Consider the following 19,466-nt stretch of genomic DNA (forward strand, 5'->3'; position numbering starts at 1 on the left):
AAATGAGATGATCCAAAAATTCTGAAATTTGTAAAAAAAATTTATAAAATTTTAAAATGGAGTTTTGAAAATTTATTTTGTTGGTCATACCTGCGAATAGGTTAACGGTATTCTACGAAGCCAAAAACTCATATACAAGTAAACATGGATATATTTTAAGTAAAAATATGCTTTTATTTTAATATTTCTCAATATATGTTAATTTTGTCCCTACATTTCTTCTTCTAGTGGCCAGGGATAGTTTTAATAACTTTAAAATTTTTTAACCAATTTCTGGTTTTTATGTCTCATTGGAACGAAAATTACGTACACGTTTCAATTCTTTTAAATTAAATTGCAAAAGTAATTTTTTAATGGCAAAATTTGAATTTTTTCAAAACTTCAGAGGGCAGGTTTTTACCGATTTACCTACAAAAAATTTCGGGATAATTTTTTACCAATGTTCACAAAACTGGGGGATGAGACTGGCCAAAATCCAACTTTTGTTTAATAAGGGTCAATCAAATCTGCACCCGAAACAATTGAAAACAGTTACGATGAAAGTGCGAGAGATTGTGGATCAGTGTTTTCAATTTTGCATAATCACTTGAAGGTGGCTGCCGCATGTTTCCATGGACAAAATCCATGAAAAATCCGGATTTAGCCCCGAGTGACTATTTCGTGTTTCCTAACCTGAAGAAATCTCTAGGCGAAAGGAGATTTGACTCATTTCACAAAAAATACATATTTTGATGACTTCGATAAATCTTATTTTTTGGAGGGGATAACAAATTGGGGAAACGTTGGACAAAGTGGATAGAGCTCAAATGAGACTATGTTTAAAATTAAAAGCCTGTGAATCATTCAAAACGGCACGCACTTAGCAAACTAAAAGCGGTGAACTTTGACACCTTGTAATCTAATACGGTGGTCACAAATTTAATTTTCTGAAAGCTTATGTCCTCGTGTACGATTTGTTTGTATATTATTTTACAATCGGTATTTGAACGAAAACGCAGAATATAGTTGGAGTGAGACAAATGAAAACAGAAATAATGCTGTTTATTTTTATTCTTGTTAAAATGTTAATTGTATTTTTAGTATTTTCTTAATAAATATCTCAAAAGTTTAACCATTTGTTGTCTCAAAACATACGAATTTATTAACAAAAAGTATATTGTTGTCTGTATTGTGTAATTATTGACCCACTGTAAAGTAAAATTGTGTACAAGTGTCACAAACTGTATAACATATAAATAAATAAAACATGCAATTTAGTTTGAAAGGCCTACAATTATAAAATGTTTTGAATAAGACCAGATTTACAAATCATTTTTCACAAATGCAATATAAACAAATTGCTACACGAAAGTACTTTACGTATGAGTAACATTTAATTAGTATATGAAATAAATATTAAGCATACGCTGCAGTTGCACTTAAATTAAATTTAACTTAAATTTATTGATATTTTAATTTAGCACACAGCTAAAGAATTGAACAGATAACTGGACTCACAGCATTTATCAAAAGATGCTGTTTTTAAAAAAAATACTTAGCTACCGTTATCGAACTGATATTCTATAAATCATTTAAATTATAAAAACGAAAATTTTTGATTTCAAAAAAATCTGCAAAATAAAATAGCAGTTTTTTGTCAACTTATTTTTAATTTTTGTAAATTTCATTAAAAATTCAATAAATGATTAAATTACCGTTAAGCTGTTGTCCCCGAAATAGTTGAAATTATCGTTATCGCTAAAATCCAATTTAGCGTTACCGTTATATTTTAACCGTTTCGAATAGGTAGCCAATCTTGCAAATTGCTATAAAAATTTTCTGGATTCCCGAAATTTTTATAAAAATACATTACTTTTTTAAATGTTTACTAATTTCAGCAAATTGCTATAAAAAGAGCTTTACGTATAAGTAATATTTAATTAGTAAATTCAATAAAAATTAAGCATACGCTTAATTAAACTTTTTTTATAGCAAACAGCTGAACAAACATTTGGCACCATTTTAAATTGGAGGATTTCGAGGAAAATTTAGTATTAGCCACAAATTTGTTAACAAAATGTCTTAAATAAACATTTCGTTGTCTATTTTTATAAGTTTGTCATTCCGTTTGTAATTTCTACATTTTTCATTTTCGACCCCACAAAGTATATATGTATATATATATTATGGATCATTATAGATAGCGAAGTCGAAATAGCCATGTCCGTCTGTGTGTTGAAATCAACTTTCCGTACCCCCCAAATAACTTACAAACATGATTTATACATCAATATATCAGGAATTCTTCCGGCTCGGTTACTATTTAAAATCACAAATGGCTGAGATATAAGGAAAAAACCGGGACAACCTAGATTTTTGGTTTATATCTGGATTACTAATTCAGTAATATAGACAATATGAATATCTAATGATAGATATTTCCAAGTCCTAAATGGGTCAAAATCGGGAAAAATTTTCTTTTTAACCCAATTTTTTTTTACCAAAAAAAAATGTTTTTTTTTCATAAATTTTTTTCACTAATATATTTAAATTTTTTTTTTTTAAATTAAAAAAAAAATGTTGCAAAAAATTTGGAAAAACAATTTCGAAAAAAAAAAAATTTAAAAAAAAGTTAAGCCTGTATACAAAAAATATTTAAACTATTAAATAGATGCAATTTATTTGTTGAGATCAATACTTGTACAAAATTAATAAAGTTTTATAGTTGGACGTCTTTAACCCGAAGTAAACAAGTCAGAAAGTATAGTCGGCCCGACCTTATGATACCCTACACCGAGAAGATCAGTTTTCTTTTAAAATTAGGTGGCATGTCTTCTATATACAGTGGTTGACAAAACAATGGAAACTTTTCCAAAAATTTCATTAGTACAATTTTCCATAGATTTTCTATGGGATTAAGATCTGGTGATTGGGCAGGCCACTTCAAAACACGTACCTCGTTGGATTGTAACCACTCAGTTACAACCCTAGAAGTGTGTTTCAGGTCGTGTGTGGTTTTTTCACAGGACGATAGTAACCAAGACCAGCCTCATTTGCCCTGCGACTAAATGTTCGGGTACTTATTTCTAATTTTAGGCTATTAACAACCTCTCGAGGAGTTATTTTTGTGATTTTCTTGAACTCTCTCGCTATTAAATTATCTTGTCTAGGAGTAGTCTTACGAGGTCTTCCACCTAAATATTGAGTTTTTACAGAACCGGTCTCACGAAATTTCTGTATAATTTTTGAAACTGCTGATTTATTTATTGAATATATGATACTTTTTTGTTTTAAACCAGCTTTAAAATCCTTAAATATTTTATTTTTTAAGTCTTCACAAATCTTAACTTTAGCCATTTTCGTTAACTTTGAAAAAAAGCAATTATGCGAAAAACTTAGAAAAAGAAATTGTGAAAAATTACCAGAATTTCGTTCTTTTAAATATTATTTTCGTTTTACACTTCTTTCTTGCAGAATAATGGAAACTTTTACCATTGTTTTGTCAGTAGCGAAATAGTGAATATTTTTAATTTTGTTCCCTTTTTTCAGAATATAATTAATTATGTTGTTTGTTTTTCAGTTAATTTATATAAATAAAACTATGCAAGTAAAAATCTAAAAAAAAAAATTATTTTAAAGAAATATTTTAAATTTTGGGCTACATATGGAATATTTGGAAAAGTTTCCATTGTTTTGTCAACCACTGTATATGAAGCTTATTTGTGTTGAATTTTATTTGAATACCAAAATTTTTAAGAAATCTATACTCGTTAAAGTGATTTTCGGAAGTGGGTCTTATATGGGAGCTATGACTAATTATGGACAGATCGCTACAAAATTTGGTGTAATGACTTGTATATATACAACTTATTAGTGTTACATTTTATTGGAATAAAAACATTTTTAAGAGATTTATGCTGTTTAAAGTGATTTTCGAAAGTGGGTCTTATATGGGAGCTATGACTAATTATGGACCGATCATCACAAGATTTAACGGTGCGAGTTAGGCTTATATAAAACTTATTTGTGTTGAATGTGGTTTGGATATCAATGTAAATAAGATATTTATGAGAGCTTAATTTTTTTTTAATGGGCCGATTCTAACCAAATTCAATAGGCTCCGCCCTTGAAGCAATAGAAGAGTTTGTACCAAATTTTGTCGACTTATCTTTGAAATTGCGATCTATACTTTGATTACAAGGTTTACATGGACGGACAGACGGACGGACATCGCTTAATCGACTCAGATTGATTCTGAGCAGATTGGTATAATTTAAGGAGTTTTCAAAGCAATTTCGAATTCATATAAATATTGTAAAAAAAAATTCCGAAACTATTTTTAAGTAATACGTGTTAGCATTCATACAGATTTTTACAAACATTAACCCTTTAATGTCCAAAATTTTGTTTACATTAAATGTTTTTCGTATTTAAAAAAAAATAGTTTAAACATTTATTTTATTTGACAATTTCGTTGTTTATCATTATTAATGGTCTTATTGTTATGCGAATTTTTTTAGGTTACCATGGGTTAATAAAGTATCATAAAAAATATATTTGTCCAATACACAAACGGTGTATTTTAATTGTTTTGTTTTTGTTTTCAAAAATTTAGTTTGAAAATGTAGATTGTGAATTGGACAATTATTTTTTTTTAATGGCTATGGCCGTATAGATTACAGAAATTGTTCTTAACAAACAAATGTCATTATATTTTATATTTTTAATAATTTTTAGTGTTGAGGTATAACTTAACCGGCTTGGACAGTATTTGACTGCTGATAGAAAAGAGTTAGATTGTCGCGGAAATTTAAAACTACAAAATTGTAAATAAGCAAACTAAAGAAATAATTAAATATTATAAAATAGGCTTGGCACTAATTTTTAAGAAATAATTTACAATATAAAAAAATTGTGACCAAGAACTAAAAACGAATAAATTATTAAAATATTTATTTACTTATATTTGAGGCCATCAGCGCAAAAGTGGTGTAAGTTGAATAAACCACTAAATAAATTGATTGGGGTTACACCACTTTTGCACTTATATTCTCATTAGTTATAGTATTTTCAACATTTGATTTTGAAATAAGTTCTTGTTTAAAGTTAAACAGAATTTTTCGAAATCTCTAAATTACTTTTCATAGATAAATCGTATCTTAAAATTAAATAAACTATAGTTTTAGTTGGCAACAATGGCGCTACACTAAATAGCATACAATATAATATAGTTGAGAAACTCTTTCATTTAAAATATTTTTCATACTAACGTATGACTAATATTTAATTGCAATTTATTCGAAATATTAATCATACGCCACCAATTTTGTGAAGCTCTTACATCTAAAATATTTTGTCATACTAAACGTATGATTAATATTTAATTGCAATTTATTTGAAAAACTAATCATACGCCACCAATTTCAATTTAAAAAATAAATCAATTTTAAATTTATTATAAAACTTTGATATGGTCTTCCTAAATTATAATGTTTACTTAAAATGTTGCACCTTTTTCACTAAATGAACTCATATATTTTTTGCAATATTTGCATGACAATCGTTTATAACAAACGGTGCTGTTGCATTCAACCGCCATTTAGTTAATCAAATATTTATAATGTTGTGGTATTTTTTTAGCAATAACAAAAGTAAAAAAACAAATAGAAAGAGCAAAAAAACGCCAGAGCATTTGAAAACATTTGTTAAATTTATACAATCTTTCATTTCTTTCAACAACTTTGTAACGCCAACTACTCATACGTGTTTTTTTTAAGTTATAAAAATTTGCTAAAAAAATGTTTTCTCGTGAAAAGTTTAAAAAATTTGTTAAAGAAAATCCAGAAGGTTTAACGAAAAGCAACAAGTATTTTAAAGTTGTCATGAATAATCGAACACAGAGTATAAATACTTTAAATAAACAACTAAGTAGTGATGGTGATGAACAAAGTATGCGTAAGCAATCGCTAAAAGAATTCTATGCAGTGGAAGATGTTGAGGATGTTGAGATATTGCCGGACGATCGTTATATACGTAATGATGACAATAATCGTATAGTGGCAAGTGCTTTGACTTTGAGAAATACCAAGACTCCGGTGGAGAACATGTTGGTGCAAGAGGATAACTTTAGTGCAATCAAACCGAATAAGAACTATGCCGCTGAAGAGAGTGGCAATGAAGAGGACAAAGGTGAAGTTACTAATAGTGTAGAGGATAATTTCCATAGAGCAGTGAGTCCCAGTAAGTTTATATACGTACATACTTTCGTAGGTAAAATATTTTATTTTATTTGTTTTGTTTTTTTGTTTGTTGCCAGTTCTATTCTTGGGTCAATGTTTTGCTTTAATGCCCGTCATGGGCGTCTTAAATCCTAATCCGAAACGCTTAAGATTTTCCTACAAATCTCTGCAAGTAATCCTTACACTTTTCTTTATATGCTCTAGCTCAATATTAACTTTAACCATGCTTAAATTTTTAATAAATGTTGGCATAAATGCCAAGAATTTTGGTAAGTTTTTCCATAAACACCTGTCCAAAATTAAGAGTAAATAATATCTCAATATTTACTTTAGTCGGCTTGGTTTTCTTTAGCTGTGTCCAATGCTCCACCTTCCTTTTTGCTTCGCTGGCTCAGCGTTGGCCCAAAATTATGCGTTATTGGTCCCGAATTGAAACAATATTTACCCAAAAACCCTATGAGATGGCCAAAAGACATTTGGCCAGTAGAGTACGTGTTGCGGCATTAATTATTATATTGTGCTCAGTTGGTAGGAACTATTATATTAAATACATAACTAATTTGTTAATAATTTATTATTATTTATTTATTGTAGTGGAACATGCCTTGTACATGTGCTCGGCCGTTTTAACCTACAGACGTAGTATCGAGTTGTGCGCTCCAATGCGAAATTATACAGAGGAAATCTCGTTTGAGGATTATATTCGACGTAACTATAATTATGTTTTTGAAATTTTACCCTATAATATGTCTGTGGCCATTTTTATATTGGTAAGTTTGACGAATATCTTTAACTTTTTTTTATTATAATTAAATTCAGTCGCTTTGAAAACATGTTTTAAGGTTTTACAATATTTAATCATATAAATACTCGTGTCATACATTTATCACAAAATTCATTGAAAGATATTAGATCGTCTGAAGTGAACATTATGTCAGTGTCTATGTTAATGTCAATGTCAATGTCTATGTTGTATATCTACAGTGGTGGCCAGGAATTTAAGACAAAAATTGTTTGCTAAATTCCACGTGATTGACAATTATTTTTTCAAATATTTCCACAAATATGTATGCATGATGACTGTTTTAACACACAAGTGTGTTTTATTCTACTGTGTCAATTCATACATATTCACCACGAACACATAAAATTTTTCATCAACTCGACCAAAAAAATTTTTTTTTTAATTAAACATATTTTCTCACATTTATATCATTATAATTTTATTATTATAAAATATTCGGACCAAATTTCGTATTTTTAGTTCCATTAGTTTCATATCATGTTATTAACAGCGGATGTTCGCTGATGTGGGTCAACGTATTTCCACATATCTTTGTCCTTATATGTTTTACCGATTTTTCCAAACATTTTTCAGAAACTAGAAACATTAATAATAAATTTCATCTATCGCACTTAAAATTCAGTTGATGAAAAAAATTCAAGTATTTGTCTTAAATTGGTGGCCACCACTGTATATCTATGTCAACGTCTATGCCAATTTCGATGTCGAGGTCTATGTCAACGTTTATGTAAAATTCTATGCCAAAGCCAATGTCAATTTGGCTTTGGCATAGTATATGTCAAAGACTGTGTCAAAGTCTATATCAAAGTCTGTGTCAAAGTCTATGTCTATGTCAATGTCTATATCAATGTCTATACCAAAGTCTGTGAAAAAAACTTTGATTATGCCAAAATCCATGTCCAAATTCTATGTTAAAGTCTATATCAAAGTCAATGTTAAAATCTATGTTAAAGTATATGTCCAAGTCTGTGTCCAAGTATATGTCTATGTCAAAGTCTCTGAAGTTTGGAAATGCGTTTAAAGGGGGAACATTTTATTATACCCTTCACCATGAGTGGCAAGGGTATATATAAGTTTGTCATTCCGTTTGTAATTTCTACATTTTTCATTTCCAACTCTATAAAGTATATATATTCTGGATCATTATAGATAGCGGAGTCGATTAAGCCATGTCCCTCTGTCTGTCCGTCTGTCTGTTGAAATCAACTTTACGAAGCCCCCAAATAACTTACATACACGATTCATACATCAATATCTCCGGAATTCTTCCGGCTCGGTAGCTATTTAAAATCGAGAAAATCGGTCCACAAATGGCTGATATAAGAAAAAACCAGGACAACCTCGATTTTTTACCTATTTTTTTACCTATATCTGGATTACTAAGTCATTAATATAGACAATATGGATATCTAATGATAGATATTTCATGTTTGTAAGTTTGACCTACAAATGGTCACAATCGGAAAAAAAATTTTTTAACCTAAATTTATTTTCACCAACATTTTTTTTCGCTAAATATTAAAAAAAAAATTGAAAAAACCAAAAAAAAAAATTTTAAAAAACGATTCGAAAATTTTTTTTTTCAAAAAATTAAAAAACAACTTTGGAAAAAAAAAATAAATTTTGTTACCTAAAAATATTTAAAATTTTTATTTTGAAGTATAATTTGGTGAAGGGTATATAAGATTCGGCGCAGCTGAATATAGCTCTCTTATTTGTTTTTATTTGAAATTTACAAATTTTACCAAAAAAAAACCAGGACAACCTCTATTTTTTTTACCTATATCTGAATTACTAAGTCATTAAGATGGACATCTAATGATAGATATTTCAAAGACCTTTGCAATGACGTAAGTTGGACCTACAATGGGTGAAAATCGGAAAAAATATTTTTTAAATTTTTTTTTTACCAAATTTTTTTCGCTAAATATAAAACAAAAATTTAAAAAACCAAAAAAAAAAATTTAAAAAAATTTTAAAAACGATTCGATAAAATTTTTTTCAAAAAAATGAAAAAACAACTTTGGAAAAAAAATTTTTTGTTTATCTAAAAATATTTAAAATTTGTATTTTGAAGTATAATTTGGTGAAGGGTATTTAAGATTCGGCACAGCTGAATATAGCTCTCTTACTTGATTTTATTTGAAATTTTGGAATTTATAATGCAATATTATTTTCATCTTACTGATATTCATAAAAGCTCTATGAATTTTTGTTTAACTGTGATAGCGTTTACTGATTCTCAACTGAATCCAAAAAGATGGATGAACATTTTAACACGTTTTTTGTGTCTCCTGTAAAATGTGATAAACGATATTGAAATTCTTTATTAAACGCATCATATTATTTGTTGTTTCTCTTTATTTCAACAAAATTTCAATATTAATTCATTATCTATCTATTTTATATACTTTTACTCGTTTAAAACATTAACATTACAAATATCATTAATCGTTTGAAATTAATTAAATTTCCCATAAAATGAAATAAAATTCATTTAAATCTAATTTAAAAATCTCATTAAAATTTTATAAACCACAACATTTACATTTAAACAGATCGTAAATGGCTCCTGTACATTTATTTGGAATTACATGGATCTATTTATAATGATGGTCAGCAAGGGCATCGCTTATCGTTTCGAGCAAGTAACAAAACGTATTAATAAATTAACAGACAAGGTAAGCTGACTGTCTGCTAAATTTTAATTCAACAATAAAAGAAAATGAACAAAAAGTAAAATAATAATAATGTAATTTTTGTGTTTATGTCGTTTGCACTTATTGTGATTTATTTTAAAGGAAATACCCGAAACAGTCTTCATTGAGATACGTGAACATTATGTTAAATTGTGTGAACTTTTGGAATTTATAGATGATAATTTATCTGGCATCATACTATTGTCCTGTATAAACAATTTATATTTTGTTTGTTATCAATTGTTGAACATCTTTAAGTAAGTAGCTCTGTTCGTTTTGTTCGAATCTTTGATAATAATGACTAAAAATTTACTGCTTTTGTGTTTTTTATTGTTTGAATTTTTGTTTCCAGCAAACTAAGATGGCCTATTAATTATATATATTTTTGGTATTCTTTGTTGTATTTAATTGGTCGCACTGCTTTTGTTTTCCTTTCGGCTGCATCGATTAATGATGAGTCCAAAGGTGGTTTGCCTGTCTTAAGAAAAGTCTCCTCTCGTACCTGGTGTGTTGAGGTAGGTTTTTTTTTATAATTTATCTATTTTTGCTTGAATTGTGTGTTTTTCTTTTCTATGGCCTATTTAGGTGGAACGATTAATATTTGAAATGACTACACAAACGGTGGCATTGTCTGGCAAGAAATTTTACTTTTTAACAAGACGTCTACTTTTTGGGGTAAATATTTTGTTTCTAATTTGAAACTTATTCATGTTTAAAAGCTGTTTTAAAGTTAAAAGCTATAGCAGTAGAATGGTAATGAGAAAATAATAGTATTAAGATAATTATTATTTTTTAAATAGGATTAATACAAAAAATTCCATGTCTCTAACTTCGTTGATTTAGAACAGTTATGTCCAGCTCATATGCACAATGTGCGAGCTTTTACAAAAGAGCTTTTGTGCTTTCACATGGACAAGAGTACAATAAGCAATCAGCCAACAATGCTTGCTGTTTATTTGGCAAACAAACAACGATCAGTCGATGTTACGTTATGTACTTTCAAAGCTGTTTAACAGAAATTCAGAAATCGATGTATGCGTGCTTGGACGTAACTGATTTAGAAGAATCTAAAGTTACAATTTGAAAAAGAAAAAATACCATCAATCATTTAAAAACCGAAGTCATAGGTGAAATTTTGGAATATTTGGGATTTTTCATAAAAAATTGAATTATTTTGTATTTGTTAAAAGATTTTGATAAAACTTTATCCAGGATGACTGAATATTATATTTTTATTAGACCTTTGATGCACTAGGGGTCAAAATAAGACCAATTTTATAATAGATATACAAACACTATTTGATTGAAATAGATATTAACATTAGAACATTTTGTTATGGATTTGTGAAAGGAAAAATTATTGAAATTAAGGTCAAAATGCGCCAAAAGTCTTTTCTCCTACTCTATTTCTTATCTTCCTAAACGTCCTTCTTCGTCATACTTGCAACCCTATCTATCTTTTGCAGTTGACATCAACATTTGCCATTCATATTCATTCAATTATAGACCAAGCCTGTCGGAGATTGTTCTGGGAATTAGTATACAGTGAGATGTCCGCTGGAAAAAACACATTTTTCAAGTGCCGAAAGAAGCATTCAAGTGTTTTGGTTTTCTAAAACGATGTAGGAAATACTTCACTCCATCTGATCTCCTTACTGTTTACACCACTTATATCTGACCCAATATGGAATACAACTCTATAGGCCGGTGCTTCGAAGTATATTTTGGAGTTACTCGACCGCGTACAGGAGAGGGTGATGGTGCTTATCGGTGTCAGTAGGGTATTTAGCTCCATTGACTCCCTGTAATATCATAGCAATGTGGATTGTGTTTTACTGTTCTACCGATACTACAAAGGTATGTGCTCTGCTAAGAACTTGTTCCCTGTTTTTTACGCAATACACGTTCTTCGAGAAGGGCTCATCAATTAGTCGTCGACTGAACAGTGGATCGCACAACATATTACAGGGAAAATTCGTCCTTTAGTCGTACTGTCTGTAAGCAGAATAAGCTTCCTGATGAAGTCTTTCCTGTCACTTTCAATATAGGAAAATTCAAATCAAATGTCCACAAACTCTACTCCCTCTATCCTCCCTCCCATAACCTATTTTCCTAGTTTCAACACAATGCAATACATGAGTAGGGGTCATCCTCTGAGTGCTGGTCAAAGCTAAAAAAAAATAATTCCAAATATTGAAAAAAGTTACTTTTGATTTCGGTGGGGAAAGTGTAAAAATTTCCCAATTTCAGTTAAAAAGTCAATATTGGGTAATAATATTCTGAATTTGTTTTATGAAAATAATGACTATGGAATCAAGTATTGACAAAATTTTCCTTTTTTTTCTAAAATCCTTTAAGTTCAAATCGCTGAAACGGCAAATTTATAAAAGGTATTGATCTAATTATTATTGGCTTTTATTCTCTTATATATCCATGACAAAATCCTGAAAAGAAATTGTTAATATGTTTGAATTCGTTTAACGAATTTTTAAAATTTTAAAAAGCATGTTATCAACTTAAAATTTTTATTGGCCCATCTGCCTTATCGTAGTTATACAAAATTTAATGTGAGAGCTGTTATCAATATAACCCCCATTTTCTCAATATCTGGTTATCGTTTTTCGTAACGATAAACCTCCAATTAAAATTTTTGTTATATGAGAACTGTCAGTTTATCGTCACGATAAAAAATAACCAGAGATTGAGAAAATGGGGGTTAGAATGGTAAAAATAGTATTAAGTTATAAAATTCTCAAAAAGATTTAAATTTGGTTTTTGAGTTTTCTTTTAGCAGTGACCTTGGGCACTTAGTGGTCTGGGGAATTTTGAAATAACTCGAACAATTTTCAACCGATTTTTTATTTATTTTTTTATCTTTTTACGATTTTGTTATAACTAAATGCGAAATTTATTATTAAATAAATAATGCTTCGAAAAACGGATTTAGTTTTTATGGTATTCGAAATGTATTGGTTCAGTTTTCGTGCTATTCTAAATGAACCGATTCAGTTTTCATGATATTCAAAATTAACCGGTTCAGTCTCTATGATATTCCTAAAGAAATTATTCAGTTTTCAATGTGTTCGCAATGAACCGGTTCCGTTTTCATGGTATTTTGAGTCGTTCCATTAAAAGAAAAAAAAATGTTGCCATTTAGGTATCACTTAAACAAAACGAATCTACCTACATTCATTTGCTTAAGGAAAGCAGAAACCCGAATTCCTTTCTTATTTCCTCGAATTCCAAATTTTTTTTTGAAAAACACTGTTTCTGATTTTTATTAAAAATAAACCAAAAAACTTGTAAGGGTCACAACAAGCCACATAAATGATTGTATAACAGTGATTTTAAGTGATTTATTTTTTTAAAACTGCAATTGAGGAGCCGCAGAACAAAAGGTACTTTTTCGCATCTTATCAAAAATTGTTTTTTTTGGTATTTTTATAATATTTGGGTTGAAATCTTCTAGAAACAATCAAGTCAGTATTTTTTTTTTAATTTTTTACTAAGTAAATGGGTTCTAAAAAAAATTACATTCTTTAATTTTGTTTTTAACAAAACATTTTTTTTTTGTTTATTTTTTAACAAAAAGTTTTTTTTCCGATATTAAAATGGTTTTATATCAAACATCCTTAACATTTAATGTGGTGACTTATGACAGTTAGATGTATCTATTGATAAGTAAGAAACTTGTTACCATTTCCAGGTTCATGCAGTTTTTTAACGGGGCGAAATAAATAAAACTCATTTTCTCAAAAATTTTAAATGTGCGAAAAAGTACCTTTTGTTCTGCGGCTCCTCAATTAAGTGTTAATTTCTAATACTTGGATTAGTGGACAAGTTATTTGTACTGTTCGCTATAGGAACCTACTATGTACATTTAAATAATTAATAGTAATAATTTTCCATTTATTTTTTTTAAAAACTTTTCCAGATGGCTGGCACCATAGTGACATACGAATTAGTGCTCCTGCAATTCGATGAACCTAATCGTGCTAAAGGTTTGACAGCCTTGTGTGGTTAAAACTAATGGGAAATTAATTTGTAACACAAAAATGCTGCTAAAATATGTCACTTGACACTCCCATTTGAAATACATCAAAAACGTTTATTAACAAATTACAAATAAAATGCATACATTTATTTTTGTATTGATAGTTTAAAAAAAAATAAAAATAAAGTGCATGTCATGACATGTTTTATGTACTACATAAATAGTTAACACTAATTGTAAGTTGGCAAAAAGCAACCCTCGTAGAAAGTAAAACTGTGCTAGGAGACACAGTGCTGTCGAGTGGCAATAGCAGACACTTAATTTACAACTGTCATACAAATTAAACAAAGACACGCAAAACACAGCACAGTTCGGTTGGAGTAACCTCACTTGCACTAGTTACTCTAGTACCTCTTGGTTTATTTTGCTCCTGTTGCTTTTTTAAACAGAGACAATTTTATTGTAGTTTACCTTTATTTATTTATTTTCCTTTTTTACTTTAGTTAATACACTTTTGTTTTTAATACACAGTGACAATAATTGCTATTTTATTTATTCGTTTCAATACAAAAAGTGAAAGAAATAATTAAATGGAGAAACAAACGTTTCATCAGTGTGTAAGAAGAAGTACGTATTAATTTAATATAGATGGAATGGTTTTAAATGAAAATATAATTGCGAAAAAAATTCGAAATAAAAGTATAATAAAATTTATATAAAGATATAACCAGGACCGGATTTATATAATTCAAAACTACAGATTGAGTTTTCAGAATGAACTGGTAAAATTTTCATGGTATTCCAAATGAAATATCATGTATAACATTTGAACCACTCTTCATGATATTCCAAAAAAACGATCAGTCTTCATGATATTTAAAATGATCCGGTTCAGTTTTACTGATTTTCGATATGAATTTTTATTGAATTCGAAATGTAGGATTTAGTTTTCATGCTATTCGAAATGAACCGCAAAAAGTTTTCAAGGTTTTCGAAATGAATCGGTTGAGTTTTCATGGTATTCGAAATGAATCGGTTCAAATTTCAAGGTATGCAAAATGAATCGGTTCAGTTTTCATGTTATTTGAAATGAATCGGTTCAGTTTTTAAATGTATTCGAAATTAATCGGTCCTGTTTTCAAGATTTTCGAAATGAATCGGTTTTGTTTTCATGGTATTTAAAATTAATCGGTTAAAATTGTATGATTCGAAATGAATCGGTTCAGTTTTCATAGTATTCGAAATGAATCGGTTCAGTTTTCATGGTATTTAAAATGAATCGGTTAAATTTTCATGATTCGAAATGAATCTGTTCAGTTTTTATGGTATTCGAAATGAATCGAATAAATTTTCGTGGTATTTAAAATGAATCGGTTAAATTTTCATGGATCGAAATGAATCGGTCGGGTTTCATGTTATTTAAAATTAATTGGTTCAGTTCTCATGATTCGAAATGAATCGGTTTAGTTTTCAATGTATTCGAAATGAATCAGCTCAATTTTCGTGGTATTTAAAATTAATTGGTTCAGTTTGCAAGGTTTTCGAAATGAATCGGTTAAATTTTCATAGTATTTACAATTAATCGGTTCAATTTTCATGATTCGGTTCAGTTTTCATGGTATTCAAAATGAACTGGCTCAATTTTCATGCTGTTTAAAATTAATCGGTTAAAGTTTCTTGATTCGAAATGATTTCAGATTCAGTTTTATTGGTATTCGAAATTAATGGGTTCAGTTTTCATGGTATTCGAAACTATTCGAAATGAGCTGGTTCAGTTGCTATTTTAAAACTTTAAAATTTCATTGCATTCAATATTGTCATCTCTCATTCAGTTCTTTTTATATCACAAATCTTCGGTCTATTTCCTGCAAAAAATGTCTATTACAAAAATCACTTAAAAATTAAATATAACTGGCTGAGCATAACGACATTTTACGCATCTTTAATTATGATTCTTAATATCTTAGAATTTGCCGCTGCCTTAAAGTACATCATTAAAACTGGTCTCAATTTTCATTCATCAGGTAAATAATTAAAAAGTAGCGATAATTTAAGACACTTAATAAATACATATATTTTTTTTTTGGATTTCAAGGTACAATTCAATTGTATTTTGTGTGTCTGCTTGAGCATGTCTATTTTTGGCGTATGGCCATTAAATGGCCAAATCTCATGGTACAATGGCGACAAGTGGAACAAATATTTCTCAAGGCTCCCTATCAATTGTATGCGAATTTCAATATGAAATTGAGAATATATTTTTGGTATTCGTTCATTATGTTGGGCAGTTTAGGTATAAATGTTTTGTTCCAACAAATATAAATATGTAAATAATAAATAATTTTAATTGGTTTATTGTTCGCTTTCCATTACATTTGTTGCTATTAATTTTCAAGCTGAACATTCGGTACTGTTGTCAAATGCTTTCCATAAAAGTGAATTGGAACAAACTCAATGTAAATTGAATATCAGTTTCTGGGAAGTTTTGTATGTGCGCGAAAGACCTCACTTGCAAAATGTTATACCATTTAATTATTTCGCTATAATGGTTTTGGAGGTATGATATGGGGGAATAAGAAAATAATAAAAAATTTTCATGTTAATTCGTTTGTTTTTCTATTAGTGGATTAATTTAACATTGGCTTATCCCCGTTCCTTTACCGATACTTTTATTATAATTATCAGCTTTGGTTTGGCCACCAGGTTTCGTCAGATATATTTGCGCATTGAAAGTGTTAAACAAAAGGTGAGTAGAATAAAAAATATATTTAATTTTCATTATTTATAGCCTAGCAAAATAAGAAATTCGAAATAATAAAAATATTGTTGCTGAAAAAATTCTTTAAAAAATCATTTAAAAAGTAAGTCAGCAACATGTTGCTAACAAATTCATATAAAACTAAGAAACAAATTCATATAAAAGACAGATACAAATATAATAGTTTAGTTTTTTATGCAAGCATTATGTTGACGGACATTATTTTTAATATTCAATTTAAATATTTTATAAATAATTTATTTATTATGTTTTAAAAATCTAGCAACATGTTGCTAGGATAATTGTTTGGAGCATGATAATAAAATTAAGATTTCTTAATAATATGTATCATTGTTTTGCTTATATTCTATAAACATTTAACATTCTAGCAACATGTTTTTATAGCTCATCATTTTTAGCAACATTACTCCAGTAAAGTACTTCAAAAATAAAACAGAGATTTTGTACAAATGTCTCAATATTTAAAAAAATATGTCACCTTTATGTTTAACAACATATGTTTCTGGAATAAGTAAGTTAGCAACATGTTACTAATAAATTAAAATAGAATACTGAAATTTATTACATGATAAACAGGATTGCAGTGAAAATCCTTTTTAAAGATTTAAAATGTTTAGAAATATTCAAATATTTTTCGAGTTATTTAATTTTAATGATGCCAACATATTCCATCATTAAAATTAAGCTAGCAACATCTTGCTATGATACATGATGGTTATGATCTAACAATGTTAAGTTAGGTTATCATTTTAATATAGTATTTGTGTTTCTTTGTTGATATAAGCTTTTAACATTCATGCAACTTGTTTAAATTTTTTCCAAGTAATTTAATTTTAATATTAATATTTTTATAATAAGCTAGCAACATGTTGCTAGAATACATATGTTTTAAAGCTACATGATGTTAGCATTGTAAAATTAAATAAAATCTTTGTTTTTTTTCTGTTGTTGCTATAAGTTTTTAATATTCTGTCAATATGTGGCCATGGTATATTATTTTTAACAAATACAAATATTTCAACATTTCAATGTAATTTTTATATTTTAGCAACACTCTGCTGGTTTTTGAAAATTTAAAAAAATGAATCTACATGCATGTTGAGGGAAAGCATATTTTAGAAATTGTTTTTTTTTTAAGTGATGAGGTATTTATTTAAACTTGCTACAGTTGCTAGAAAAATTCTTGAAATATTATTTGCTTAATTTTTGTTGTTAATTTGTTAAAACACAAATTTATCATTCTTTCAACATGTTGCTGGAATAATTATACTGGAGCATCATGTTGCTATCAGAGCATTTTATAATAAAATTGGTATTAATTAGTAAATTTGAAATATTTCGTTGTTATTATAACATTCTAGCAACATGTTGCTGGAATAATTACTTTGCTGCAACATAAAATTAATATTTTTTTTAAAATTTTCAAATAGTTTTGCATATTTGTTGCTATTATTTTTTTGTATTCCAGCAACATGTTGCTAGAAAAATCTTTAAATCTTATTAAATTTCTTAAAATATGATTTTACCAATAAGTTTGTAATATGATATCTTGAAATATGATTTTAACATTGTAGCATAATGATAATATAATATTATTAAAAGTTTTGCTTATTTATTGCTGCTAAATTTTTATTTTCAGCAACATGTTGCTGGAATATATCAATGAAATTATATATCCAATATTTAAAAATTAAAAAAATAACAATTTAATTTTAAAGTGCTATTTTTAATGCTAGTAACATGTTGCTATCAAGTAATTATTCCTGCAACATGTTCCGTGAATGGTAAAACCTATTTCATTATAGCAACATGTTGCTGGTGATGTCTGTTTCTCTTAATTTTTCTTACCGGTGACATGCAACATGTTGCTAGAATATTAAATTCTAGCAACATGTATATACCAATTAAATTTTTTATTTAAACTATTATTTTTTAAAAAATTTCGATATTTACACAATCTAATATTTGACTAGGCTATGCCCTCCATATTTTGGACTGAAACTCGAGAACATTACTTGGTATTAAAGAAGCTTATGCGTATCATTAATAATCTAATATCGCCCTTGATCCTGTTGACCTTGGCCAATAATATGTATTTTATATGTTTTCAACTATTTAACAGTTTCAAGTGAGTTTTTTCCCATACATATTAACATATCAGTTATAAATATGAATTAATCTCTTCCCTCTTTCTTTCTCTAGCAACATCGGTGTCGATTCGGTGGCCGAAACTGGTTTTTGGTTTTCATTGGTTTTCAGTATAATGCGTACAATTTTAACACTCTACCTGGCCACATTAACTGATGACTATACGAAAAAAATTGTATCCTGTTTGCGTGATGTACCCTCGAGATCCTGGTGTATGGAAGTTAGTTTTTTTTTATTGTCATTCATTCATTTATTTATTTAATCTCTCTGTGTGTGTGTCAGTGAGGTTTATTTGTGTTGACTTTTTGATGATGAACTTTATTTCGATTTTTATTGTTGTTATTGCAATTTATTTTGGTATTTTTTCTTTTTTTGTTTTCATTTATTTATATTCGATTCTGTATTGGCTGTCGGCATGTCGTCATCTGTTGACAGACTCAACGTTTTAGTGAACAACTTTCGGTTGATTTAACAGCTTTTTCTGGCGGTGGATTTTTCTTTATGACCCGTAAACTTATACTGGCGGTAAATATAGATATAAAAGTATTTGATTTTTTATTGCGATTTGTGATTTAATATTTAATGTAGTGTGGTGAGCTGTAGTGTGGACAATTTAAAGAATTAAAAGGTTGAGGGCAAAAGTTTAATTAAAGATGTGAATTTAAGAAAAGTTTATACATTGTATGCAGCTCACTATATATTGGCTAGAAGATTTGGAATAACATATATTTTATATACCCATTACTAAAGATTACGTTTTAGAATTAAGAAAAATTCAGCATAAAGTCTTCTTTTGTAGATTCAGTATGAGTCAGGACCATAT

The 19,466-nt window shown here is 28.3% G+C and overlaps 1 protein-coding gene across 1 annotated transcript in view; it reads left to right on the forward strand.

Moving 5' to 3' along the window:
• Positions 1-5,777: 5,777 nt before the first annotated feature.
• The window catches only part of LOC135954069 (uncharacterized), a 35,447-nt gene continuing 21,758 nt past the window's right edge, over positions 5,778-19,466 (forward strand). The window contains 17 exon segments of the mRNA XM_065504124.1: positions 5,778-6,185; positions 6,250-6,487; positions 6,552-6,746; positions 6,813-6,988; positions 9,582-9,704; positions 9,825-9,979; positions 10,075-10,237; positions 10,308-10,397; positions 13,657-13,741; positions 14,305-14,343; positions 15,549-15,740; positions 15,812-16,009; positions 16,113-16,273; positions 16,340-16,462; positions 18,469-18,623; positions 18,698-18,937; positions 19,286-19,313. Of these exon segments, the coding sequence (XP_065360196.1) occupies positions 5,778-6,185; positions 6,250-6,487; positions 6,552-6,746; positions 6,813-6,988; positions 9,582-9,704; positions 9,825-9,979; positions 10,075-10,237; positions 10,308-10,397; positions 13,657-13,741; positions 14,305-14,343; positions 15,549-15,740; positions 15,812-16,009; positions 16,113-16,273; positions 16,340-16,462; positions 18,469-18,623; positions 18,698-18,937; positions 19,286-19,313 (2,769 nt within the window).

This window comes from Calliphora vicina, chromosome 3 (assembly GCF_958450345.1).
Source record: "Calliphora vicina chromosome 3, idCalVici1.1, whole genome shotgun sequence".
Lineage (NCBI taxonomy): Eukaryota > Metazoa > Arthropoda > Insecta > Diptera > Calliphoridae > Calliphora > Calliphora vicina.